Source organism: Danio rerio, chromosome 14 (assembly GCF_049306965.1).
Source record: "Danio rerio strain Tuebingen ecotype United States chromosome 14, GRCz12tu, whole genome shotgun sequence".
Taxonomy (NCBI): Eukaryota; Metazoa; Chordata; class Actinopteri; order Cypriniformes; family Danionidae; genus Danio; species Danio rerio.
In genome coordinates, this window is record NC_133189.1 from 50720426 (window position 1) to 50744097 (window position 23672).

At 34.8% G+C, this 23672-nt stretch overlaps 3 protein-coding genes across 10 annotated transcripts in view; 1 reads left to right on the forward strand and 2 right to left on the reverse strand.

Moving 5' to 3' along the window:
- The window catches only part of mgarpa (mitochondria localized glutamic acid rich protein a), a 39045-nt gene extending 21451 nt beyond the window's left edge, over window positions 1–17594 (reverse strand). For 3 of the 6 annotated variants that reach the window (XM_005169620.5, XM_009291247.4, XM_009291249.4), the window contains exons 1-4: window positions 17450–17592; window positions 9088–9188; window positions 8365–8470; window positions 5315–5332 (exon numbers count right to left, since the gene is read on the reverse strand). In XM_005169620.5, coding sequence (XP_005169677.1) covers window positions 5315–5332; window positions 8365–8470; window positions 9088–9188; window positions 17450–17531 — 307 coding nt within the window. In that variant the 5' untranslated portion in view covers window positions 17532–17592. Of the gene's footprint in view, window positions 1–3801; window positions 4477–4598; window positions 5333–8364; window positions 8471–9087; window positions 9189–17449 lie in introns of those variants that run through there. The other 3 variants (NM_001328045.1, NM_001282050.2, XR_012389349.1) reach the window with 2 other exon arrangements.
- Window positions 17595–18690: 1096 nt separating this feature from the next.
- Window positions 18691–21581, reverse strand: ndufc1 (NADH:ubiquinone oxidoreductase subunit C1). The gene is made up of 4 exons (NM_001282048.1): window positions 21438–21581; window positions 20801–20904; window positions 19153–19226; window positions 18691–18999 (listed from the first exon to the last, which is right to left on the reverse strand). The coding sequence occupies exons 1-3, from the start codon at window positions 21481–21483 to the stop codon at window positions 19167–19169; spliced, it is 210 nt and encodes a 69-aa protein (NP_001268977.1). The 5' UTR covers window positions 21484–21581; the 3' UTR covers window positions 18691–18999; window positions 19153–19166.
- A 1488-nt stretch (window positions 21582–23069) lies between these two features.
- naa15a (N-alpha-acetyltransferase 15, NatA auxiliary subunit a) overlaps window positions 23070–23672 on the forward strand; it is a 36244-nt gene continuing 35641 nt past the window's right edge. For all 3 annotated transcript variants that reach the window (XR_012389391.1, XR_012389392.1, NM_200646.2), the window contains exon 1: window positions 23070–23324. Coding sequence is in view for 1 of the 3 variants with exons in the window: in NM_200646.2 (NP_956940.2) it covers window positions 23271–23324 (54 nt within the window). In the remaining 2 variants the exon portion in view is untranslated. The remainder of the gene's footprint in view (window positions 23325–23672) is intronic.

Here is a 23672-nt window from a genome sequence, read left to right on the forward strand (position 1 = left end):
CTCTTTATAGAAGGACATCCTGGGATTTTTAATGACCAAAGAGAGTCAGGACCTCGGTTTAACATCTCATCCGAAAGACAGCGTTGATCGAGCAGTATAGAGTCCCCTTCACTATAATGGGGCGTTAGAACACACACAGCCTGCAGATCTGTCCACTGACAGCCCAAATTTAGCCTAAACGTCTTGTTTAAAATTAGCCTTGTTTTAGTCTAGACATCTATTAGGCTGCGTTTACACTGTCAGGTCTTGATGCCCAATTCCAATTTGTTGCCTGCATCTGATTTTTTTTTGCCTGTGCGTTTACACGTTCTTTAAATCGTGACCCATATCCCATTCATGCGCTTACACCAGGAGTCACCAACCCTGTTCCTGCAGAACTCAGTCCCAACCCTCATCAAACACACCTGAACCAATTAATAGTACCTAAAGCAGCACTTGATAATTACAAACAGGTGTGTTTGGTCAGGGTTGCAACTGAAATGTGCAGGAAGGTCGCTCTCCAGGAACAGGGTTGGTGACCCCTGGTTTACACTTGCCATACAATTTACGATGTTGCGTATGCGTAACTGCGGGTTCCAGCATCTGCGCCACACTAGACACAATGGAAGAAATTGTCTTGCTTTTAGCTCTGCGAAATATGTGAAGTTCGCCCAACTTTAAAATAATTTTGAGGTGGAGGAGAAAGAGAAAGTGCCATCATTATAGCTTGATCCTATAGTTTATTTATGGTGTCCTCCACCATTTAGAGGAATTTGTGGGTATGAGAGAGATCTTAGGTCTGGTGGGACCCTGACCACTTTCCTTCTCCATGTTTTCTCTGTTGTTGTTTACTGCGTCGGCATCTCTACACACTCTCTTCCTTCTACATCATTAAACCACGGAGAAGTACTACAATGTTGCAAGTTTAATAACGTAGAAAACGAAACGCCTCAATAAATCTGGTTTACATGATAGTCCCATTGTCACATATCCGATCTATATCTGATTAATTCGCACATATGAAGGAGGCCTGAAACCGATCTCTAAATATTCGAATGCATTCGTTTTTTATGTGTTTACATGGTCATAGAACAGATCCGATATGCATCGCGCGGAATTGGATTACATTTAACTGGCAGTGTAAATGAGGCCTTTGAACATCTACTGTTTTATTAACATAAAAAATGCCTGCTGGGATATTATGACATATGATAGACCTTAGTATAAACTGTGCTTCATGTTAATAATTATATTGGCTGTCTGAAACTGGAATACAGTGATATCAGAGGCAGTTACACGACACCATTTTCTACAAAAATGTATAAATCTTTTTATTCACATTGGTCTTTGATTGATAGGACAATGTTTTGGGGGTCTTGAATAGAGTTTTAAAGGTTATGCTTCAAAAAGAACAGTTCATACGGTCATTTAAAGTACCTTAAATATGTATTGAAGTAAAATAAAACTGGTTTAAGTGCATCTCAGGTAAGAAAAGGTATTTTGATGTGGATTGTTTGATTTAATTCAGGGCTTCAAGGGGCAGTTCACACATACACAAATGAAAATTGCCTCACCGATAATTGTCCCTTATGTGGTTTTAAACCTTTATGAGGTTTCTTTCTTCTGCTAAACACAAAAGCAGATAATTTGGAAAATGCTAGTTGATGGCACCCATTGACTTCCATAGTAGGAAATAAAAAAATACTATGGAACTCAGTAGATTTACGTGGATCTATGCAAATTCAAGTTTACTATTGCAAAGCAGCTTTACAAAAGGTGCAAGTTATTACATTACATGTAAAAATAGTTAACCTGCAGTTATACAATATATAGTGTCCTTTCCAAAAGGTGATGTCTAGGTGTATAGTACAATTCCAATAAAGTGCATTTGTGTATTTCTTAAAGTGGACCCATTACGCCCCTTTTTATGAAATGTAAAATAATTCTCTGATGTCCTTAGAGTGATTTCAGCTCATAATACCATGCAAATAATCTTTTATAACTCTTTGAAACAGGCTTTGATCTAAATTGAGGCATTTTGGTGACTGTCGCTTTAAATTCAAATAAGAGTGTGCTCTTTTTAAAAGTGGGCTGAGTTACAAATGCCTGTGTGTCAGCATAGAGGCAGATTCAAAACCAGATTAACATATGCTAATGAGGGTGAGATGGTCACTAATGGGCGGGGCTTTTCCCCTCTGATGACACGTACATAGGGAGAATGTCAATCAAAGTGTTTCTGCGAACTGTTTTTATCAAGTGTGATAATAAAAAAATAAAATGAATACATGTTTACCATTAAAAGCTGATTATAGTCACACACTGTTGCCACACAACTGTTTAAACCCCCTATAATAGTGTGTTTTGCATAAAAGGCCTCCTTTAACCAAAGAATATTATACTTGTATGATGCTTAAACAAAGGTGAACTCTATTATTAGCAGTACACTGATGCCGTGTAAATACACTCTGGAGAAAGAGGGTTGTGAGAGAATGAAGTGCAGACAGATCATATACACAGTTTATTCAGGAGGAAAGTGACAGTGTCAGAGAGGGACAGCCGGTTCTGATTAACAGGCTTTCTGGCAAATAGGATCAGGGGATCAGGAGGGTAAGAAGGGCAGGACAGGAGGACAACTACTCAACCCAATCTCAATCCAACAACACCAAGGAAAGAAAATATCAATAAACGAGGCTTTTTGATAGCTGACTTTTAGGGTTTTAACATTCAGTGACTGGATATTTTAAAACCTGCAGCACTCCAGATAATCCATTAAAGGGATAGTTTACACAAAAATACAAGTCCTGTCATCATTTACCCATCACAAAACTGAGTTGTTTATTTCTTCTGAATTTTGAGGAATGATGGAAAGCAGCATCCATTAACTACTATAGTATTTTTCGTTTTGATTAAGGATGTCAATGGCTGCTGGTTTCCATTATTCTTTAGAATATTTTGTTTTGTGTTCAACAGAAGAGAAATTCATTATTATTTAGAACCACTTGAGGGCGAGTAAATGAAGAAATTATTGGGTGAGCTATCCCTTTAAGGGCCAGATTTACTAAACAGGGCAAATTAGTAAGAGTGCAATCCTAAAAGATCTGAAAAACAACAACATATATGTCCAACACAAATGGTAATCGACATGTTGGAGTAACATTATCTTCTTGCACTCAAAATAAATGAACATGAGCATTTTCTAAAAATGTGCATTCTGCTGTCGGTGTTCTTCAGTCTACAACAACTGACAGAGCATTAGCAAAAAATAGTTTCAGAAATTCTATTCTGCATTGAGACTTGCATTCTATTCTGCATTGAGAAAATGCATCAATATTCTCTCTTGAATTGATTCTGAGCTGCGTTTTTAGCAGCAGATGGTGCTGTATGAGTCACAAACAGTGTAGTCTACTTCTATTCAATTCCATACAAATCCCACATGAACCTAAAATAATCATTAATAAAGTTAGGAAAGGGTAAAGCGGGTCGCACACTAGATGCAGCACTCTGTGACGCAACACGGCGCACACATGACAGTTGAAAGAATGGCACACCATAGACGTACATTCGCATTTTAAATGAAACTATTCAGATGGCGCTCTGGCGCAGCAGAAATATGAACAGTATCATGAATTGTGGCTGGGCACCGTGGACAACCGCAGACTTACAGCGCCAGTGTGTGTACCCTGATAGAAACCTGTGTTTAGAATTCTTAAATGCATGGTGCGACGTGGTGCGTCGCCGAGCGGCCTTCTGGTGTGCAACCCCCCTTAGGCAAATTACAAGAGTCTATATAGTGAGCTGTTTACACTACCACAAAAGTGGTAGTCTAGCCTAGAGCACCATTATTTACTGTCAAAAACCTGTCTAAAGCACTATTTGCTGTTAAAAACGACCCTAGAGCACCATGTGCTGTCAAAAACTAGCCTAGAGCACCATCATCTGATGTTGACAACTAGCCTAGAGCATTATCATCTACTGTTACATTAGCCTAGAGCGCCATCTGCTGTTAAAAAATAGTCTAGAGCGCCATCATCTACAGTTAAAATCTAGCCTTGAGCTTCATCATCTGCTGTTACACCTAGCCTAGAGTGCCATCTGCTGTTAAAAACTAGTCTAGAGCACCATAATCTACTTTTAAAAACTAGTCTGGAGCGCAATGTGCTGTTAAAACTAGCCTAGAGCACCATCATTTGCTGTTAAAACTAGCATAGAGCACCATCTGCTGTTAAAAATTAACCTAGAGGGCCATCTACTGTTAAAAACTAGTCTAAAACGTCATCATCTGCTGTTAAAAACTAGTCTAGAGCGCAATGTGTTGTTAAAGCTAACCTAGAGGCCCATCATTTGCCGTTAAAACTAGCATAGAGAGCCATCCGCTGTTACAAACCAGCCTAGATCATCATCTGCTATTAAAAAATAGCCTAGTGCGCTAACTGCTGTTAAAAACTAAGCTCAGAATCAGTTAAAGAGAAAATAGCGAAGCATTTGAGACACTACTCACTGCAGAGCCACTTGGGCTCCAGTGAGGGGGAGCTTGAGCTCCAACTCCTCCTCCTATAAGCTGTTTTATTGCGTACACCTGGAGCTCAGCTCTGCCCAAGTGGCTCTGCAGTGAGTACCACCTGAAGCATTTTGGAAATTGTAGAATTACGGTGTAATAGATTTCTCAAACCATTTTTGGCTTTCATTGGGTATTGCCAAATGACACAAACCTTGGTAAATCACATTGCATGAAACTCTACTCCCACAAAATTTTCACCGGAAAGAAAACTCCCAACAAGTGCATATGTATTCAGTTAAATACACACAACTGTCATTGTGCATTTTTAGAAAGTGCAGACTTTTTATTTTTATAATGAAGTGTTTACATGGGAACAAACTGTCAGTAAATCTGGCCCCAGCTGTTTTATATCCACATAGAGTTTACAGCATCATTTGTAAAACTCTATCTGTAATAGTCGATCCTACTTGGCATTGAGCATCTATTAATCAGAAGAGCTCATAATAAACTAAGTTTACCTAAAATTTGTAAAGGGTTTATTAAAGATATTGGGTAATAAATATCAGGATCGACTGAATGGGAGATGTCGCTTTCATTTATTTCACCTTGAGAAACCAATGACATCATAAACTTCCAGATTACACAAATAACTCAAACACACTTGTTAGCATTCAGCATTCATTAGTTAGCAAAACTCACTTAATGTATGCATTTGTTTTTAAGACAAATGCTTGTTATATTATCATTTAAGTGATACAAATGCAATTTTAATATTAATGTGATGTTATTTATTAAGGTACATTAAGATGTATCAGAAATAAAATCATATTAACTCACCATCGCCGTTCCCTTCACCTAAAAAAGCACACACAAAAAAAACATTCAATAATAGTACATTACACAATCAGCTGTCACTCACATCAAACCACACAACACCACTTTTAATATTACTTGAATTATTAATACTGCTTGAATAAGAGTGTGTTTACCGCGGTGTCACTCAGATAAGACTGTTTAATAGTGCTCTGGCTCAGATGCAGGAGTGTTAAAGATGTTTGGATATAATGCAATTATTTATTGCTGTGGAAAGGGATTTGGCAGGACAGTGATAGTAAACAATCATCAGCTGTCTGACATTACTGTAATGACCAGAAGATACATTTCAGACAGTGCCAAACATCCTCAACATAACTTTTGACTTTGTTGTGGGTTGCAATTCTAATATATGGGAAGAGCTACAATAAATTATCAAATGACATCTGCACAGAAACTCACTTTATTTTGGATTGAACTAGGATTTTTACTACCTTCACTGTAACATTTTGAAAAAAAAAATAGTCTTTATTGTTTCTGAAAATATAAACTCATAAATTCTAAATATTGTATACATTACAATACTGTACGTAACTACTAAATCTTCATATTTTAAATAAGATTTACCCATTGCCATATACCAAAAAAATTTTTTAAAAAAAGAATAAAAAAAAACTAATTTCTAAACTAATACCTTATAAATTTTTAACAAATAATTAAATATTTTTTTGGGCGTTCAGATTCTGAGTTGAGTCTAGGCCCATCATAATTAAGAATAGTTGTTGTGCGTTATAGTCACAGAATTTGACAGGAAAGATATGTTTTCATGAAATTACATTTATAAATTGGGGGGGGGGGGGGGTGCGTTTACATCTGTAGTTCGCTTTATTTGGTCCTGACCAAGGGCAATAAATGATACATTGTAGCATTTTGTGATGTCTTTGGGCCCTTTTCACACCACACTGATTGCTTTGGTCCGAACCAGTTGAAAAGAACCAAAATGCAGACATCTGACAAAACTCACATCACTCATTGGCCAGATGTTATTGATAGTATTTCCTAAACTGCTTATTGACTGGTCAAAATTCACGTGCAAGGAAAATGCCAATGGAACTCCCACAAGTAAACAAACCGGCCGACACAAAATGTCACTTTTGACTAAGGAACTACGACAGTGCTGGCTATTGGTATCCCTGCTTATAGTATACTATATATTTGTATACATCACTTTAGACAAACTTGACATTGAGAATGAAGCGCAGCTGCGGCTGGAAAATAATGTTGTAATGCATCGCAAGTCGTTTCAGGATAAGGCGTGAATTAATTTAGCCAAACTGCAACATGGTCATCTTCCAGAAATATTACCAATGATCCATCAGGTAATGTTTTCCCTCTCTTTCTCTCTCTGTTGGTAAAGTGCTGTCAACGAATATATTTCCTCTACATTCCATAATGCACAGCGCATCGGCCTACGGCAGCTGGATTAGTCCAAAAAGGCGCAGTACCTTTTGCGGTGGGTCTGTTTAAGTTCGGATCATGTTCTCACCACAAACGGACCGCTCCAGCGTTCGCTTAAGAGCATACCGAGACCACCTCTTCAAGCAGGTCTCGGTACGCTTTTTTGGTCTGCTTTTGGTGCGCACTTGAGTACGATTGCTGCATTCTCACCTGCACAAACGAACAGCACCAAGAGGGAAAACGAACTCTATTGCGATTCAACCGAACTAAATAAGGCAGGTGTGAAAACACCCTAAATCTTGTCACTTTCAAAATACTGTGTAAAAAGTATAGCAAAGAGTCATAAAACCTGTCAGGTTTATCCTGAACAGAAAACCTAGTTCTTTCTAAGTGTGCTCTCTCACCTGCCTTAGTTCGGTTCAATCACAGAGGTAGTTTTCCCTCTTGGTGGGGTTCATTTGGGCAGGTGTGAAGGTAGCAATCGCACTCGAGTGTGCACAAAAAGCGGACCAATTAAGCGTACCAAGACCTCGGATCTTGGTAGAGGCGGTCTTGGTACACTTTCAAACGAACCCTGGAGCAGTTTGTTTGTGGTGAGAACATGATCCGAACCAGAACAGAGATTTGTTTAGATTCAAATGTTTTGGTGTGACAACTCATACCTATATGTTCCTTTGAGGAACCCCTTGATGCTTCTTACGTCCTTGTCGCAGCACCAGTGGCACCGAAATTCATGCTATTTCAGTCCAGTGCATACCAGTTGCCAGCAACACTACTTATTATAAAGTTTAATTAGTCATTATTGTGTTTATTTTGCACTTTTACATCTCAAGAAGCTCTTCAGTTCTGTAGCTGATTGTGCCAAAACACTTCTGCCTGTTCAAAATGAACAAACTTACAGATTAACAAGCACTGGGCATTTGTTGCTTATTTCTGTTGTTCTGTACCCATATCGAACCATGACTCAAAAACCGAGGTACGTAGCGAACCATGACTTCAGTGTGTTGTTACACCCCTAGTATATAGTATTTTTATGTCAGCACAATGCCAAATGATTTTCTGACTGTAAATCTAATCATGTTTAACATGCAATGGTTGCCAAAAGTCTGGCCCAAGAAAAGCATCTATATATTCAGCATTTCTTCTAACATATTTATGCAATATTATGTTGATGTCAATTTCATAAGCATGTTGTGTAATAGTGTTCTGAGAGTGAACATTTTGTACTGGGTTTCCATTGCTTCAATTGTGACTCGAGGTAAAAAGCAAGGAAACACACTTATTGAGGAATGTGCATGAGAATGGCTGCTGATCAAACAAAAGAGGAAAACAATGAAATATTAATAAGTTTATTATAATCTAGACAATGTTTCATTTATTTTCTATGAACTTTGTTTTTCTGTGCATTTTTCCATCCTGGTTAAATAAAACAAAGGAGGGATAACTTTCAGCTAGACCAAAAGTAAACAATGTTTCTGCAATTATATTATAAATTTTGTTGTTTCACAATAATACTGGACTATATTACCAACGTCTCGACATACAGTTATGGATACTACTATAACAAAATCTTGTATTTATTTACTAAAGCAGAACTGACATGCCACAACACTTACTCTTGGGTGGCCATGGTTTGGGCTTCCACTCAGACCTGGGACGAGCACTAATTTCAGAAACACGGTCAATGTAACGTTGCTGGTCTGCCGTAACCGTCCTATATGCCTACAAGGGAATTAAAAAAAAAGACCAATTCATTCAATAATTTTTTTTTAACTGACAGTTCACCAAAATGGGGCAACACGGTGGCTCAGTGATTAGCGCTGTCACCTCACAGCAAGAAGGTCGCTGGTTCGAGTCTCGGCTCGGTTAGTTGGCATTTCTGTGTAGAGTTTGCATGTTCTCCCCGTGTTGGTGTGGGTTTCCTCCTGGTGCTCCGGTTTCCCCCAGAGTCCAAAGACATGCGCTATAAGTAAACTCGATGAACTGAATTGGCCCTAGTGTATGTGTGAATGTGAGAGTGTATCGGTTCCCAGTACTGTGTTGCAGCTGGAAGGGCATCCACTGCATAAAACATATGCTGGATAAGTTGGCGGTTCATTCCGCTGTGGTGACCCTTGATATACGAGGAATTTGCTGTGAGGTGACAGTGCAATCACTGAGCCACCATGCTGCCCATAGATTTATTTTATTTTAAATCTCTTTTTTTATGGTTTGTTTGATTGCTGACATTGTAATGTGTCAGAGTCTGTATTTTTCCCTGTATTTTGGTCTGACATTTAAAAAAAAAAAGATTTTTCGAGGTGAACTATCCCAAAACACTATAAGTGAACCAGACTTACATATGTTACAGCACCAACGAATGCTCCACCGCAAAGGACCACATAGACGATGTTCTCACCGGAGCCGCCGGGAACCGATGACATGAGCCTCCGTGGAGTGACTGCACAGAGAAACAAGAGTTTTCAGATTCTGAGTTGAAACTAGGTTCGTCACAATTAAGAACATTTGAGCGATATAGTCAGAGATATTGACATGAAAAAGATATAATTCTTTATAGGATTATATTCATCTTAAGTCGCTGTCACACTGGACTCTTCTCCTCATAGACTTCTATTCATACGCACACAAATGCGTCAGACCGGAAATGCAAGCTCGTGTAACAAGTTTCGCAGTTCACTGCGGTGTAAAGTTTAAGCTTGGTGAACTCTGACCTGCGAAATGGCATCATGTGACTGTGTAAGACTAATCGAAGATCAAAACATGACCTCTCTGAACAGAAATGAACCAATCGCTTGCTTTTTTAAATGTTTAACCATCTTGTTTAACCCCGCCCCTTTTTGCAGCGCCTCACGACAGAATTTCGCATGCTCAAACTGGAGTGTGACCGCGGCATCAGGCTTCTATTCACATATAAACACTGATAATCAAACAATGTTACAGCTTTCAGATATGTTAATGACAGCTCGGGGGGTTGGGGGGGGAGTTGAGGGGGGCTCCAGGAGAGTTTAGCTCCACCCCTAATCAAACACACCTGAACCAGTTAGTTAAGCTCTTAGATATACAGGAAACTTCCTGGCAGGCGTGTTGAAGTAAGTTGGAGCTAACCTCAGCAGGGCACCGGCCCTCCAAGACCAAGTTTGAACACCCCTGCTTTAATTTATAATTAACATTAAAACCGAAACCAGTCTTACGGTGAGTGGGTATACTGGTGATAGGCAGAAATACACTGTAGGAGTCAAAATCTTGTTTTAATGGCAAAAATCATCAGACAATTTTGTAAAGATCATGCTCCCTGAAGACATTTCGTAAATTTCCCACAGTAAATATATCAAAGCTTATTAATATGTTGATAAAAACTTAATTTTGACAATTTTTAAGCAAATTTTCTCAATATCTAGATTATTTAACTCTCCAATTCCAGATTTTAAAATAGTTGCATTAAAGACAAAAATTGTCCTAACAAACTATACTTTAATGGAAAGTTATTTAGCTAAACTTAATGTATAAAAATTTTAAAGAGCTGAGCATTATGACTGGTTTTAAGGTCCAGGCTCACATATTATTAAAGAAGAAACCTTTTCAAAAACGAGTAGGCTATTTTTTCTGAATTAAACTTTTTGTTTGCTGATCAATGTTTATAATGTGGATAAAGTCTGAAATAAACATTTTAATATAAAGTAATCGGGTATTTTTTAGAAAGAACTGGATTAAACCACACACACAAATAGTACTGTCAAATGGATTAAATTTGACCATTTGAACTCTGTATTAATGTTTTGAAGAGTCAGAGTTTTGGGTAAACAGACACCCAATAATAAGAAAGGACATAAATCTCTCTTATGGTGGTTCTTAGGGTTTGGATTGGCATTATGGTGCGTGTATGACAAAATGTTCCTACTTTGTTGAACTTGGGCCTGTCACAATAATCAATATATGGACTTCTCACATAACACATGGACATGACCTCAATCATATTTGGTGATGCAATATACATCACCAATACATAAAAACCAACTCTAGCAACATTTTAGCTAATTGTGCAACATCTCCATCTCTACTGGAGGTGTCAGGGTCAGTATGGTAAAAAAAACACTACAGTATTTACTGTAAATTACTGTAGTATATTTTCATGTGGGTGTCTGACAGCTGAACATAGATCTGGTAGCAGATATTGCAGCCTCTGTTACTCTTAACCTTGCACTTTTTTGTTAACATTTATTCTTATTTATTTAGGATATGCATTTTCTGCATTCTGATAACAATGCCTCATTATTAAATTGTTAAAATGACTATAAATAAATGAAATATTCTTAAGAAAAAATATTATCTGTTCTTTGGAAGAGTGCACTTGCATTGTGATGATATAATATTGTCATTCTGTTATAGAATTATCATTATATGGCCTTAAAAATGACAATAATATCATCTATCACAATATATTTTGGTGCAATATATCGTACAACAAAAAATAGATATCATGACATGCCTAGTAGAACTTATCTTAACTTCAGCCACTATGCTCCTCACTGCTGGAATCAGCTTCCAGAAATGATCAGATGTGCTCCAACATTAGGCACATTCAAATCAAGACTGAAAACACATCTGTTTAGCTGTGCCTTTACTGAATGAGCACTGTGCTGCGTCCGACAGATCGCACTATTATGTTTTTCGTTTTCTTTTTCATTCTTTTATAACCTATTTTAACTCATTTTAATATGTTTTTATCTGTTTTTAATAATTTTTATTGTCTGCATTTTATGTTCCTAAACTTGTCTTTTTTATTCCTGTTTATGTAAAGCACTTTGAATTGCCACTGTGTATGAAATGTGCTATATAAATAAACTTGCCTTGCCTTGCCTTATCCTAGTTAAAGGGCCTGGCACAGAGAGTATCCTCCATGTGTCAGTCGTAGCGACGTTGTGAGCTGCTTTCTGCCCAGTAGGTCACTGCCTGATTGGATTCTGTGCAATGGTTTTAGCTACCTATAAATATGCCTGCCAGCATTCATCTAGATTTTGAACACGCACAGTTAACAATTTCCTGTAGAATCTAGAGTAACTTACTGTCAGCAGTTCGGTAGTAACTTACTGTAAATCAATTACAGCAAAAATACTGTATTTACATTAACAGCACCTATTATCTTGCTCCATGTATTAACAGTATTGTATATTTGTAAAATATACAGTAATTTTCACATTTAAAATACAGTCAAATACTGCATAACTGTCGTACAGTTAAATATAGTTCATATTACAGATGAATACCTTGTCATTTATGTTAACAGTGTGGCATTTTAGCATTATCCTGGTTCAGAATTACACTAGATTAGATATTGAATTTTTACATGGTTGTGATGTAATAAATCGACTTGAAATACAATTTACACGACAACCATTTAGAAATGATAAACTTATGCCTATGCATCATAATGTTGTCTGTTTTCTTATATGGATAATTGTATAATCATCCAATATTTAGTTTCATACTTTGGCTGTATGATGTTGAAGAAAATCAGAAATGATCATATTTTGTTCTTCTGCGATATATATTGCAATATTAATACAATTTGTTGACTTGAATAGGCAGAATTCTTTAAATTAGATTGATTGGATCAATGCATCAAATTTAATAAACAAATTACAAGCTTAGATAAATACAATAGAGCAAAGAGAAAAGTCAAATAACAGCGCTTTATTGTTTGAGGGAGCATTCAGGTGCAGAAATTGTATAATCAAATGTAAAATAACACTGTATAGTGTTCATTGAATAAATAATTCATCTTTATTAAAATTATAAACATCACCTTTGTTCATAAATGCTTTAACTCTCTTAAAATGCTTACATAACTCAAAAGACATGCAAATAATAAACTTTCACTTTATTATGGATAAACTTTACCGTGACTCCACAAATCTCACATATTTCCGCTTATTAAAACTGTCTCCTTAATGCTTCAAAAAAAAAAAAAAAATCTAGAAAACTAGCGGTGCATTCAGGCCTGGAGGACAAAGACCATTCTGACACAAAGGAGAGATTTTTTTTCCCAGGAGTACCGTCAATCTTCTCATTAAGCTAATCCAGTCACTTGTGCCCAGCCAGAGTAAATTGGTTCTAGACACCTCTGTGTTATTTATACCAGCTAATCTGTTAATCTTTCCCAAGAGCTAAAGGGTGAAACAAAAAGTGAGAAGTTCTACTGAGGAAAAACCCGACTTTTCAATGTCAGATGCTAATCATGTTTCAAGAGAACTTCATAAGTGCTAACTAATCATATTTCACACAATATGGCAGTCATAACCGACACCTAGCAGTGTTGATACAGTGAATAAACAAATGGTTTTTTAGATACTGATTCGGCTTACAGGTTATTTCATTCAAGTCAATTCTGTACTTTACTTTACTTTGACAATAAATATCTGAATTTACAGCGTTCCATATTTTGTGATTTATGATTTTATTTTCTTTATTTTCCCCATTCATTAATGGTTTTAAATTGCATTATGGGACCTTGATCTACCTTCCAACAACGTTTGACCTTAAAGTTTGAAAAAGTGACTTTTATTAATATTTTTAATAGTTTAAAGCAGGGGTCACCAATCTCAGTCCTGGAGGGCTGGTGTCCCTGCAGGGTTTAGCTCCAACTTGCCTCAATACACCTGCTTTGATGTTTCAAGTATACCTAGTAAGACCTTGATTAGCTTGTTCAGGTGTGTTTGATTAGGGTTGGAGCTAAAATCTGCAGGACACCGGCCCTCCAGGAACAAGTTTGGTGACCACTGGTTTAAAGTAATATATTGTCTGAGGTGGTGTTGTTTATTTTTTAAATGTTTTTTTACAGACGCATATCTCTGTATATTATTTCTGATACATTATTTTATTTTGAGAGATTGTATGGCTTGCTTCATATGCAAACAGGTTTCTGCATCTGAAAAACAGGTGTGAACCAAATGGCCTACAGGAACTCGAGAGTTGTGACCCAACCAAACCAGTTGGGAAATCTCCGGGGGGTCATATCCTTTGTTTAAAGTAGTGTCTCACAGACAGTAATTTGGGTTAAGTTACTTAAAGACTGACAGGTTAACATCAAAGCTGAAGAACTGTACTGTTCACTGTCTTCAATAAAATCTTCTCCCAATAAGAACTTACTTATTGTATGTATTAGAGTCATCTTAACACATTGGCGAGCCACCAAAGAACGTTTAAGCCAAATATAGCAAAAACAAACAATTTCAAACTGCTAAAATGTCAATAAAGTCACTAAAGTGTTGAATTAAATTTTCAACAATAAAAGAGCAGAGATTAAGGTCCCAGAATGCAATTCTCAACCATTATTAAACAGTAAATGCCAATAAGGAAATTGTTAATTATCAAATATTTTCAGTGTAAAATATTATGATAGTTCACCATAGAAACCGTTGTCCGCATGTTGAAAGTAGGCATGGGACATAAACCGATTTACAACGGTTTAGAAAAGTCAAGGTATTAAACCCGCAAAAAAAATATGCTGTACTGTTACTAAGGCATATGTGAAGGGGTTTTTAAGTATTTTTTTTCTCATGTATTGGAAAGAAATCTGTGTTTTTGAAACTAATGAAGATAGCAGAAATCAATTTTTGTTTTAATTATTTAGCCTGACACGTTTACTGCTCCAAAATATTATAAATGTTTCCTAAAATGAAATATATTGTGCTTAATGTTGTTTTTACTTAGACATTTAAAAAACTTATTTAAGAGCAGTAATCACAATATCGTGATATCGTAAAACCATGATATTTTTATCCAAGGTTATCATTCTGTCAGAAACTTACACCGGCCCATGCCTAGTTGAAAGCCATGATCTTTTTTCTTAAATCCCTGATCCTGAGCTTTATTTGCAAGGAGATTTAATCACAGCTTGATATTGGAGTTGTTAAGCAAAGAATTAAAATGAAAGGTTTTAAGCAATTGATCAAGTGTAAGCAAACTCTCCATCCTATCATGCCTATTTGAGGAGAATTTTGTTTTAGACAGACATTATATCTTTGCTCATTTCAAATGTTTTATTGTAATACTCTGATAAACATGCAACAATTTGTGCATGCATTTGTAAGCAAAAGAAGCCAAATCTCACTTTAAGAATGTCTACATGTTTATTTAAGCATCCAGGGTTTCCCAGCAGGGGTCTATGAAGCTCCCTGAGGTAAGGAAACTGTGTGGGGTTGTGAAATTAAAAATCCCTGTGGTAAACTATGCATAAAATCATAAAAACAAATATAAATAAATAAATTAATAGCAATAACAGAAGACAAAAGGTCATTAAAACTCTAAAATAGAAATGACAGCTCCAAGCAAACAAAACTAGCTGTATCCAGAATAGCATACTAGAGCTTGTGCACGACAATGTAAAAAATGTAATGACAAAAAGTCAAGACAACAAATATTTTTACGCTGCTTTAACCTATTTTAATAAGTTAATAAGGTTTCAACTACATTTTTTAACTTAGAAAAAGTTTAACTTAATATTTCTAATCAATCTGTTTAAGTTAAGATGACTAGAAAAGTTAATTTGACTCAACTAAAATAAATTAAGGCAGCAAGATTTTTTTCATGTGCAATTCAGCCAAATGAATACCTACTAGTATTGAACTAAGAAATAAGAATAGTCTTAACTAGAACAGCTGATATGTAAACAACACATTCCCATAGATGTTATATATCAAAACAGTAAGGCAAAAATTAATTATGATTTTGGTCAAGTTTTAGTATATGATTAATTAAAGCTGCTGTATTTTATAATAGTATTCTAGTAGCCCATCTAAACCAAATGGAAACCATACTTCTAGGTATAACACAATTATATACTAGCAGAATGAAAATTGCCACTGTTAATGATAAAATGTCTATTGAATGGATAGACAGTAACTAAAACGAGTGTACTGGTAGAACGAAAATATACACTGTTGATGTTAAAATGTCCATTGTATGGATACTAGTACCAGTACTTACTAAAACAACTGGTCAAATGAAAATTTATACTGTTAATAAAATCTCTATTAAATATATACAACTAGACAGTACTAGCTAAAACTAGTGTACTAGTGGAATGAAAATTGATACTGTTAATGATAAAATGTCAACCCTGCTAAAACCAGCTTGTCCAGCCTGGTTTAAGCTGGACATAGCTGCCTGGTTTTGGCTAGGCTCCCAGCCTGGCTAGGCTGGACAAGCTGGTTTTAGCGGCTCATCTCCTAGCTAAGACCAGGCTGGAAATGGCTGAAACCAGCCTGGAAATGGCCAAAATCCTTCTAAAACCAGGCTGGTCGACCAGTTAAGACCAGACAACTAGCTTAGGCTGGTTTAAGCTGTTTTTTTCAGCAGGATATTTAATAAATACTACCAGTAGTAGCTAAAACAAGTGTACTGGGTCAAATGAAATGTATACTGTTCATGTTAAAATGTCTATTGAAGGGGTACTAAGTAGTAGCTAAAACAGGTGTACTGGTCATATGAAACTTGACACTGTTGATGTTAAAATGTCTATTGAATGGATACTAGTAAGTACTAGCGAAAACAAGTGTACTGTTAGAATGAAAATAGTATTCGTTTAATAGACATTTTAGTATAAACCGTGTCTAATACCTGTACTAGCTAAAACAAGTGTACTGTTAGAATCAAAAATTGTACGGTTTATGATAAAATGTCTCTTGAATGGATACTACCAGACAATAATAGTGAAACAAATGTACTGGTAGAATGAAAATAGACACGGTTTATGATGTTTATTGAATGGATACTAATACCAGTACAGGCTAAAACAAGTGTCCTATTAGAATTGTACTTTTTATGATAAAATGTCTATTGAATGAATACTTCCAGTACTAGCTAAAACAAGTGTACTGTTGGAATGACATTGTTGGTGTTAAAATGGCGTGCCATACAGTTCCATATGTCCGCGTGCACGAGCCTATACATCGACCACGTACACAACCACGTGAGCTGTACGTAGAAACAAACTATGGCACCGCTGAAGGTCACAGATCAAGTCCAGTATGAATAGTTTTCAGCATGATTTCAGCCGGTTCCCTATTACGCAAGTTCGTGTTTCATAATCCGTTAAGTGATGACAAAATGAAGAGGACAAAACAAACATTAATCGAAATCACGTCCAAGAGTCCACCGCTAACTTTTCACAAGATGAACACCTAAAGGAATTGTCAGCATTGTTATTTTAGTAATAAATGTGTATATAATGAGTGTCAGTGGAGATTTGCGATGTCCAAGATGGCTTCATTCTTGCCTGCTTAGTGCCAGGCTGCAGTGGTTTTACATGTGTGTGTGTGTGTGTGTGTGTGTACACAGTGTTCCCTTTAAATGACAGTCTTAGCATGTGCTAATATAGTAGGCGTTTAACACCCCTGACAGTCGCTAAATGGTCATAATTACACATAAACCCTGTTAAATGTAATGTTAAGCACCAAAACGCTCGGATGTCGTGACTGACCTTCACGTTCCCTCAACCCTAAACCACATGGCATCTTCTTAAATAGTTACCTCATATTAAACACTCATAATGATAATAATACACGGCTTTCGATACAAACAAAACTCCAAATGTGTGAAATTAACAATTATTAGGACGCGGAAAGCTTACAGCGCATTTGCACTGCACTTACAAGAGGAACTGAAGGTTTATGGGACAGATAATAACGTTACGGTGCTCACCATCTCTGCCGAGGGGTGCCCGGCTCAGGGATTGTCGTGCCAGGGGCCCACACCTCTGCCAGGCTGCTCTGCACGCAAACATCTTCCAAACTGGCACGGAGGAAAAGCGGCGTGCTGGTCGAGTGGAGGCGCAATGAATGACTGAATGACTGCGGACACTGTAGAAGTGGGAGGAGCGAAAACGAGGGGGCGGGGCAAACGCTCGTGTAAACCCTCCTCCTGCTTGAATTGCTTAGCAGATTTTTTATAGAACATGTATTAATGTACAACTCTCACAACTTTTGCTTTTTTAAGTAATAAATGTGTGTAAATAAATATCAGTGGAGATTTGCAATTCCCATGATGGCTTCATTCTTGCCTGCCTAGCGCCAGACTTCAGTTTTACATGTGTGTACATTGTGTTCCCAAAAAAAAAAACCAAAAACATTGTGTTCCCTTCATATGGCATTTTACATAGTAGGCGTGTAACACCTCTGAGAGTCACTAGAAGGTAATAATTACATTAGGCAGACCCCCTAGTGTTTCACGATTTTATTTGTATAAATAAATGTTTTATATATATATATATATATATATATATATATATATATATATATATATATATATATATATATATATATATATATATATATATATATACACATTTTATTTATTTATATATTTATAAATACTTTCACAACATGTTTGATAATATTTTTTTTTTGGAGAAAGTCTTATTTGTTTTATTTCGGCATGAATAAAAGCATATTTTAATTTTTAAAACAAAATTTTTGGGACAAAATTATTAGCCCCTTTAAGCTATATTATTTTCAATAGTCTACAGAACAAACCATCATTATACAATAACTTGCTTAATTACCCTAACCTCCCTATTTAACCTAATTAACCTAGTTAAGCCTTTAAATGTGACTTTAAACTGTATAGAAGTGTCTTGAAAAATATCTAGTCAAATATTATTTACTGTCATCATGACAAATATAAATCAGTTATTAGAGATGAGTTATTAAAACTATTATGTTTAGAAATGAGTTGAAACAATCTTCCCTCTGTTAAACAGAAATTGGGGAAAAAATAAACAGGGGCCCTAATAATTCAGGGGGGCTAATAATTCTGATTTCCACTGTATATAAATATAAATAAATATATAAATATATAAATATATAAATATATATATATATATATCTTTTTTAACATTAGGTAGCCTATGTTAGGTATGCAATCTGAAACAATGACACAAATCATAAAAATAAAACGTTTTTATTTTGGTCTCTTGTCAAGACAAAGATGGAAAGGACTTACTCTAATTATCAACTTGCCAAATTTGATCACATCATTTGCATTGAGACATTATACAATCAATTAGTCTCATAGAAACAAGTGGTAATGCCGGTTTTCAAAGAGTTCAAGTAGATATGTTCGAAAGAGTCAGTGAAAGTGAAGCAAGTCATATATACACATCTTTATTAAACATTTTAGTACATCGTTCAATAGCAGGGAAACACAGAAGCAGGAAAATCAGACGATCCACAAAGCACAGAGCAATCAGTGGCCTAAAACGAAAGAAAAAGGCATCTTATGTAAATTCAGAACAGTTAAAATGTACTTAAAATTTAAAAAAAATACTTAAATAATGATATTGAACAATGTTTCTGATTTATCTCCGAGGCGGTTTAAGTGTATGGTATATGGGTGAATTTACTTACTTGGCCTTTATGAATTACTCTAACCCGTTCCTTCTTTTGTACTCCTGCACATCATTGCTGTGTTGTTTGAACAGCTGGTGGGGAACAGACAGTGTGTTTGGAAAGCTTAATAAAAAATATATGTTTGTACAAATATTTGTTAGCAGCATTGAGGGTAAGGCATTACAAGTAACGCAAGCTATTTAAAAAAAAAAAAAAGAAGAAGAAGAAAAAGAAACCTAGGTAGGATGAAACTTGCAAAAACAATAAATAAATAAATAAATACGCAAATAAATAAATAAACAAATTCTAGCATGAATAAAACAATAAATTAATAAATACGCAAATAAATAAATAAATAAATAAATGTATACATAAATCTACAAATCCCTGCATAAATTAAACAATAAATAAATAATTAATTAATATTGTATTGTAGCCACTAGATGGTAATATTAACTTGGTAATGCACTTTCATGCTGGGTTGGGTGTGATTATACGGAGGATTATGCAAAATTATGCATAATAAATAATATAAATATAAATATAATATAAATAATAATAAACATATTAATGAATAAATAAACGAATGAATAAATAAATAAATAAATAAATACACAAATTCCTGCATTAATAAAACAATAAATAAATGAATGAATAAATAAAGACAAATTCCTGCATAAATAAAATTATAAATGAATAAATATGCAAATGAATTAATAAACAAATTAATAAATCCACAAATTCCTGCATAAACAAAACACCAAAAAAAATAAATATGCAAAAATAAATAAATAAATTATTAAATACACAAATTCCTGCATTAATAAATCATAAATATGAAAACAAATCAATTAATTAATAAAAACACAAATACCTGCATAAATAAAACAATAAATAAATAAATATGCAAATAAATAAATTAATTTATACACAAATTCCTGCATAAATAAAATATTAAATAAATAAATGTGCAAAAAATGAATTAATTAATAAACCCACGAATTCCTGCATAAATAAAACAATAAATAAATAAATAAATAGGCAAAAAAATAAATGAATGCATCTATAAATCTACAAATTCCTGCATAAAGTAATATATAAATAATTAATAGTGCGGTGTGAAAGGACGAAGAATCTACTTTCAGTTTAGCATTTTCTTATTCCCCCAACATCCGTGTAATTTACATAATTATAAATCTGCCCATACTATTTATATATTTATTTATACAGGAATTTGTCGATTTTTAGATACATTCATTTATTTGTGTATTTATTTCTTAATTGTTTTATTTATGCAGGAATTTGTGGATTTATTTATTTATTTATTTGCATATTTATTGTTTTAATTATGCAGGTATTTGTGTTTTTATCAATTAATTAATTTGCAAATTTATATATTGCTTTTGCAGGTTTCGTCCCCCATACAAACCCCCCTGCAAGTTCTAAAAGAGATCAAGCCTCAGCCAGGTAAGATATATTAATGCAAAAGTAACTCAACACATTATTTACCATAAAAATAACTAATTGCATTACTTAAGTTACGTTTTATGGCAACTAATGTGGTACGTTACTAATTCTTATCACAAGAGTAACTCAATATTGTAATGCATTACTCTCAAAAGTAACTTTCCCCAACACTGCTTGTTAGCTGATTGAAATGAGTTACCAGTGCCCATAAGAAAACTGTGCTTCCAAATGCCAGTCCGACTCTCAGCATGTTCGGCTTGGAGACATCAGGTTTGGTGGCTCTATAGGCATTTCTGCTAACAACTGTAAGATAAATCATTAATATTTAACACATTGTCTTATTTACTGTACAGTTTGGGTGCTGTTTGATAGCTCACGACCTGATCTATAATAATCAGCAGCTCTATAATATAACATAGTGATGTAAATGTTCCACATATTTGCAATGTTATGGTGTACAACACTATCATATTTTTATTGTGATAACATACATTCATATGGAACAGTTAAAATGACAAATAATACAAAACAACGTTTGTCCTTTGCTGGCCATTTACAATAAAACGCTGACAATTGTCATAAGGATAATGATAAATACATTTTCATACACATATAAGAGCTAAATGGATTTTACAAATGTGTATTTAACTTCATATAATTCATTATTTGTACAAAGCTAATGGATTGGCTGCTGTGTTGCTGCTAGTCTTGCTAAGCTAAGAAAGGTCAGGCCATACCGAACTGCTGACTAAGATCGGACGAATAACTAAATCTACCTAGCAAAATGTACGCGGAATGAAAAGTAAACCAGGTATATTTTGCATTCTAGTACTCACTTTTGTTGACAGTAGAAGTCCGCAACAACAACCGACCGAGAGGCATTTTGACAGCGTTTCTCTCTCACACAAAATTCGATCTTAGCTCGATTATCGTTCCTGCCCATAGGAGGACTGGCTGATCTATTGGCACACAGAGTAATCGATCGCGAATGAAAGATAGCTGGAGAACAGAGAAAACTCACTTTTTTCAGCCGAAGTAATATTTAGTGTTTTAGTTGAATTAATGCTATCTATACTGTTCATTACGTGTGCAATTGTCATATTTTTACATTGAAAACATAAATGGAACAGTGGACGTACGTAACCAAAACAAAAACACAGATACAACTATATAAAATATATGAATGAGTGTGTATGGGTGTTTTCCAGTACTGGGTAGCAGCTGGAAGGGCATCCGTTGTGTAAAACATATGGTTGGCGGTTTTTCCGCTGTGGCGACCCCTCCTGATTAATAAAGGGACTAAGCCGAAAAGAAAATTAATGAATGAATGTTACATAATGATGTAATTAAAATAAATGGTAATTGTTTGTGTTACTTATAATTAGATATTTTTTCTGTTGAATGAAATCACTATAGAGTATGGAGGACGAAACCTGCAAAAACAATAAATAAATATGAAAATAAATATATTAATTAATTAATCAACAAATTTCTGCATAAATAAAACAATAAATAAATATGCAAATAAATAAATAAATATAAAAACCCACAAATTCCTGCATGAATAGAACATTAAATAATTACGCAGATAAATAATTAATCCAAAATATTTTCAATTCATTGTTTTATTTATGCAGTAATTTGTTAATTTACTTGTTCATTTATTTGTGTAATTATTTATTTATTGTTTATATTTATGCAGGAATTTGAGTATTTATTTATTGATTTATTTGTGTATTTATTAATTTATTGCTTTATGTAGGAATTTGTTTATTTATTTATTTGCGCATTTACTTATTGTTTTAATTATGCAGGAATTTGTGAATTTGTTCATTTATTTATTTTTTATTGTTTTATTTATGCAGTAATTTGTGTATTTATTTATTCATTTATTTGTGTATTTATTTATTTATTGTTTTATTTATGCAGGAATTTGTGTACTTATTTATTCATTTATTTGTGTATTAAGTTATTTAGTGTTTGATTTATGGAGTAATTTGTAAATGTATTCATTAATTTATCTAGGTATTTGCTTATTTATTCATTTATTGTTTGATTTATGCAGGAATTTGTGCATTTATTTGTTAATTTATTTGTTTATTTATTTAATCAATTGCTTATTTATTCACATATTTATTTATTTACTTATTTATTCATTTGTTTGTTTGTTTTTGCAGGTTTCGTCCTCTACAAAATTACACCCAACCCAACACGAAAGTACATTATCAAGTAAATATTACCATCTAGTGGCTGCAATTTTTTTACAATCTTTAGCTGCAATGCATGTCATATGAGAACAATTATTACATTTTTTATATTGTGGTAATTCTACTTTAATAAAACACTATTATTTTATTTCGTGCTATGTTTATATTCTCTAAAATAACACATTTTTATTTTGGTTCATTTAATTTCCATTGTATCACCCCCGCCTCGGAAATGTAGCACATTCAGCGCATGCGCAGTTCACCGTTTGACCCGGAGAGAAGCAGCGTCGCCATTTTGGTTCTGATAGGGGGGCCTGCTGTCACCACGTGAAGGCGAGAAGCCCCAGACAGCGAAGTTCGGGGGGCTTTTACGATACAGCAGACAATCCGGTTGGAGGATCGAGGATTCCGATTCATGAACAGAGCAAAAGTCGCGGTGAACAACCCTCAAGAAGCAGAAGCATGCCCTCGATAACTCTGCCACCGAAGGAGAACGCGCTCTTTAAGAGAATATTGGTAAGTTGCGGGAAATAACATCTGCAAACACGAACGCTGGATTGTTAATAATAGAAAGCAAGCATGTGTCAGTCGCCTTCCTATTTTAGCCTGGATCTCTCTCCTCTGGCCTCACCAGAAACCTCCTAAGAGTCTTTGGCAAGCTAGGAGTGAACACTGGCATTGCTTTAATACTCGTAACATGACTATTAGCTCGTGCACGTTCAAGCACTTTGATTAACTTGTCTTGCTAACCGCTTATTAGCATGTTAAGCGCAAAGATATGTGATTTAATAGCTGATTAAACATCAAACAGTGTAATAATCTGCACCAAATAAACACAATAGTAGGTTTGCGAGTCAAATCGTG

Excerpts from the sequence above, each read along its gene's own strand:
- ndufc1 (NM_001282048.1), bottom strand. The coding sequence starts at position 21,483 with ATGCCTCTCGGTCGGTTGTTGTTGCGGACTTCTACTGTCAACAAAA. Across the intron at positions 20,905-21,437 it reads GACTTCTACTGTCAACAAAA|TTGTTAGCAGAAATGCCTAT; the intron begins GTGAGTACTAGA and ends TTTATCTTACAG. Across the intron at positions 19,227-20,800 it reads CAGTTTTCTTATGGGCACTG|CTGTTCAAACAACACAGCAA; the intron begins GTAACTCATTTC and ends GTTCCCCACCAG.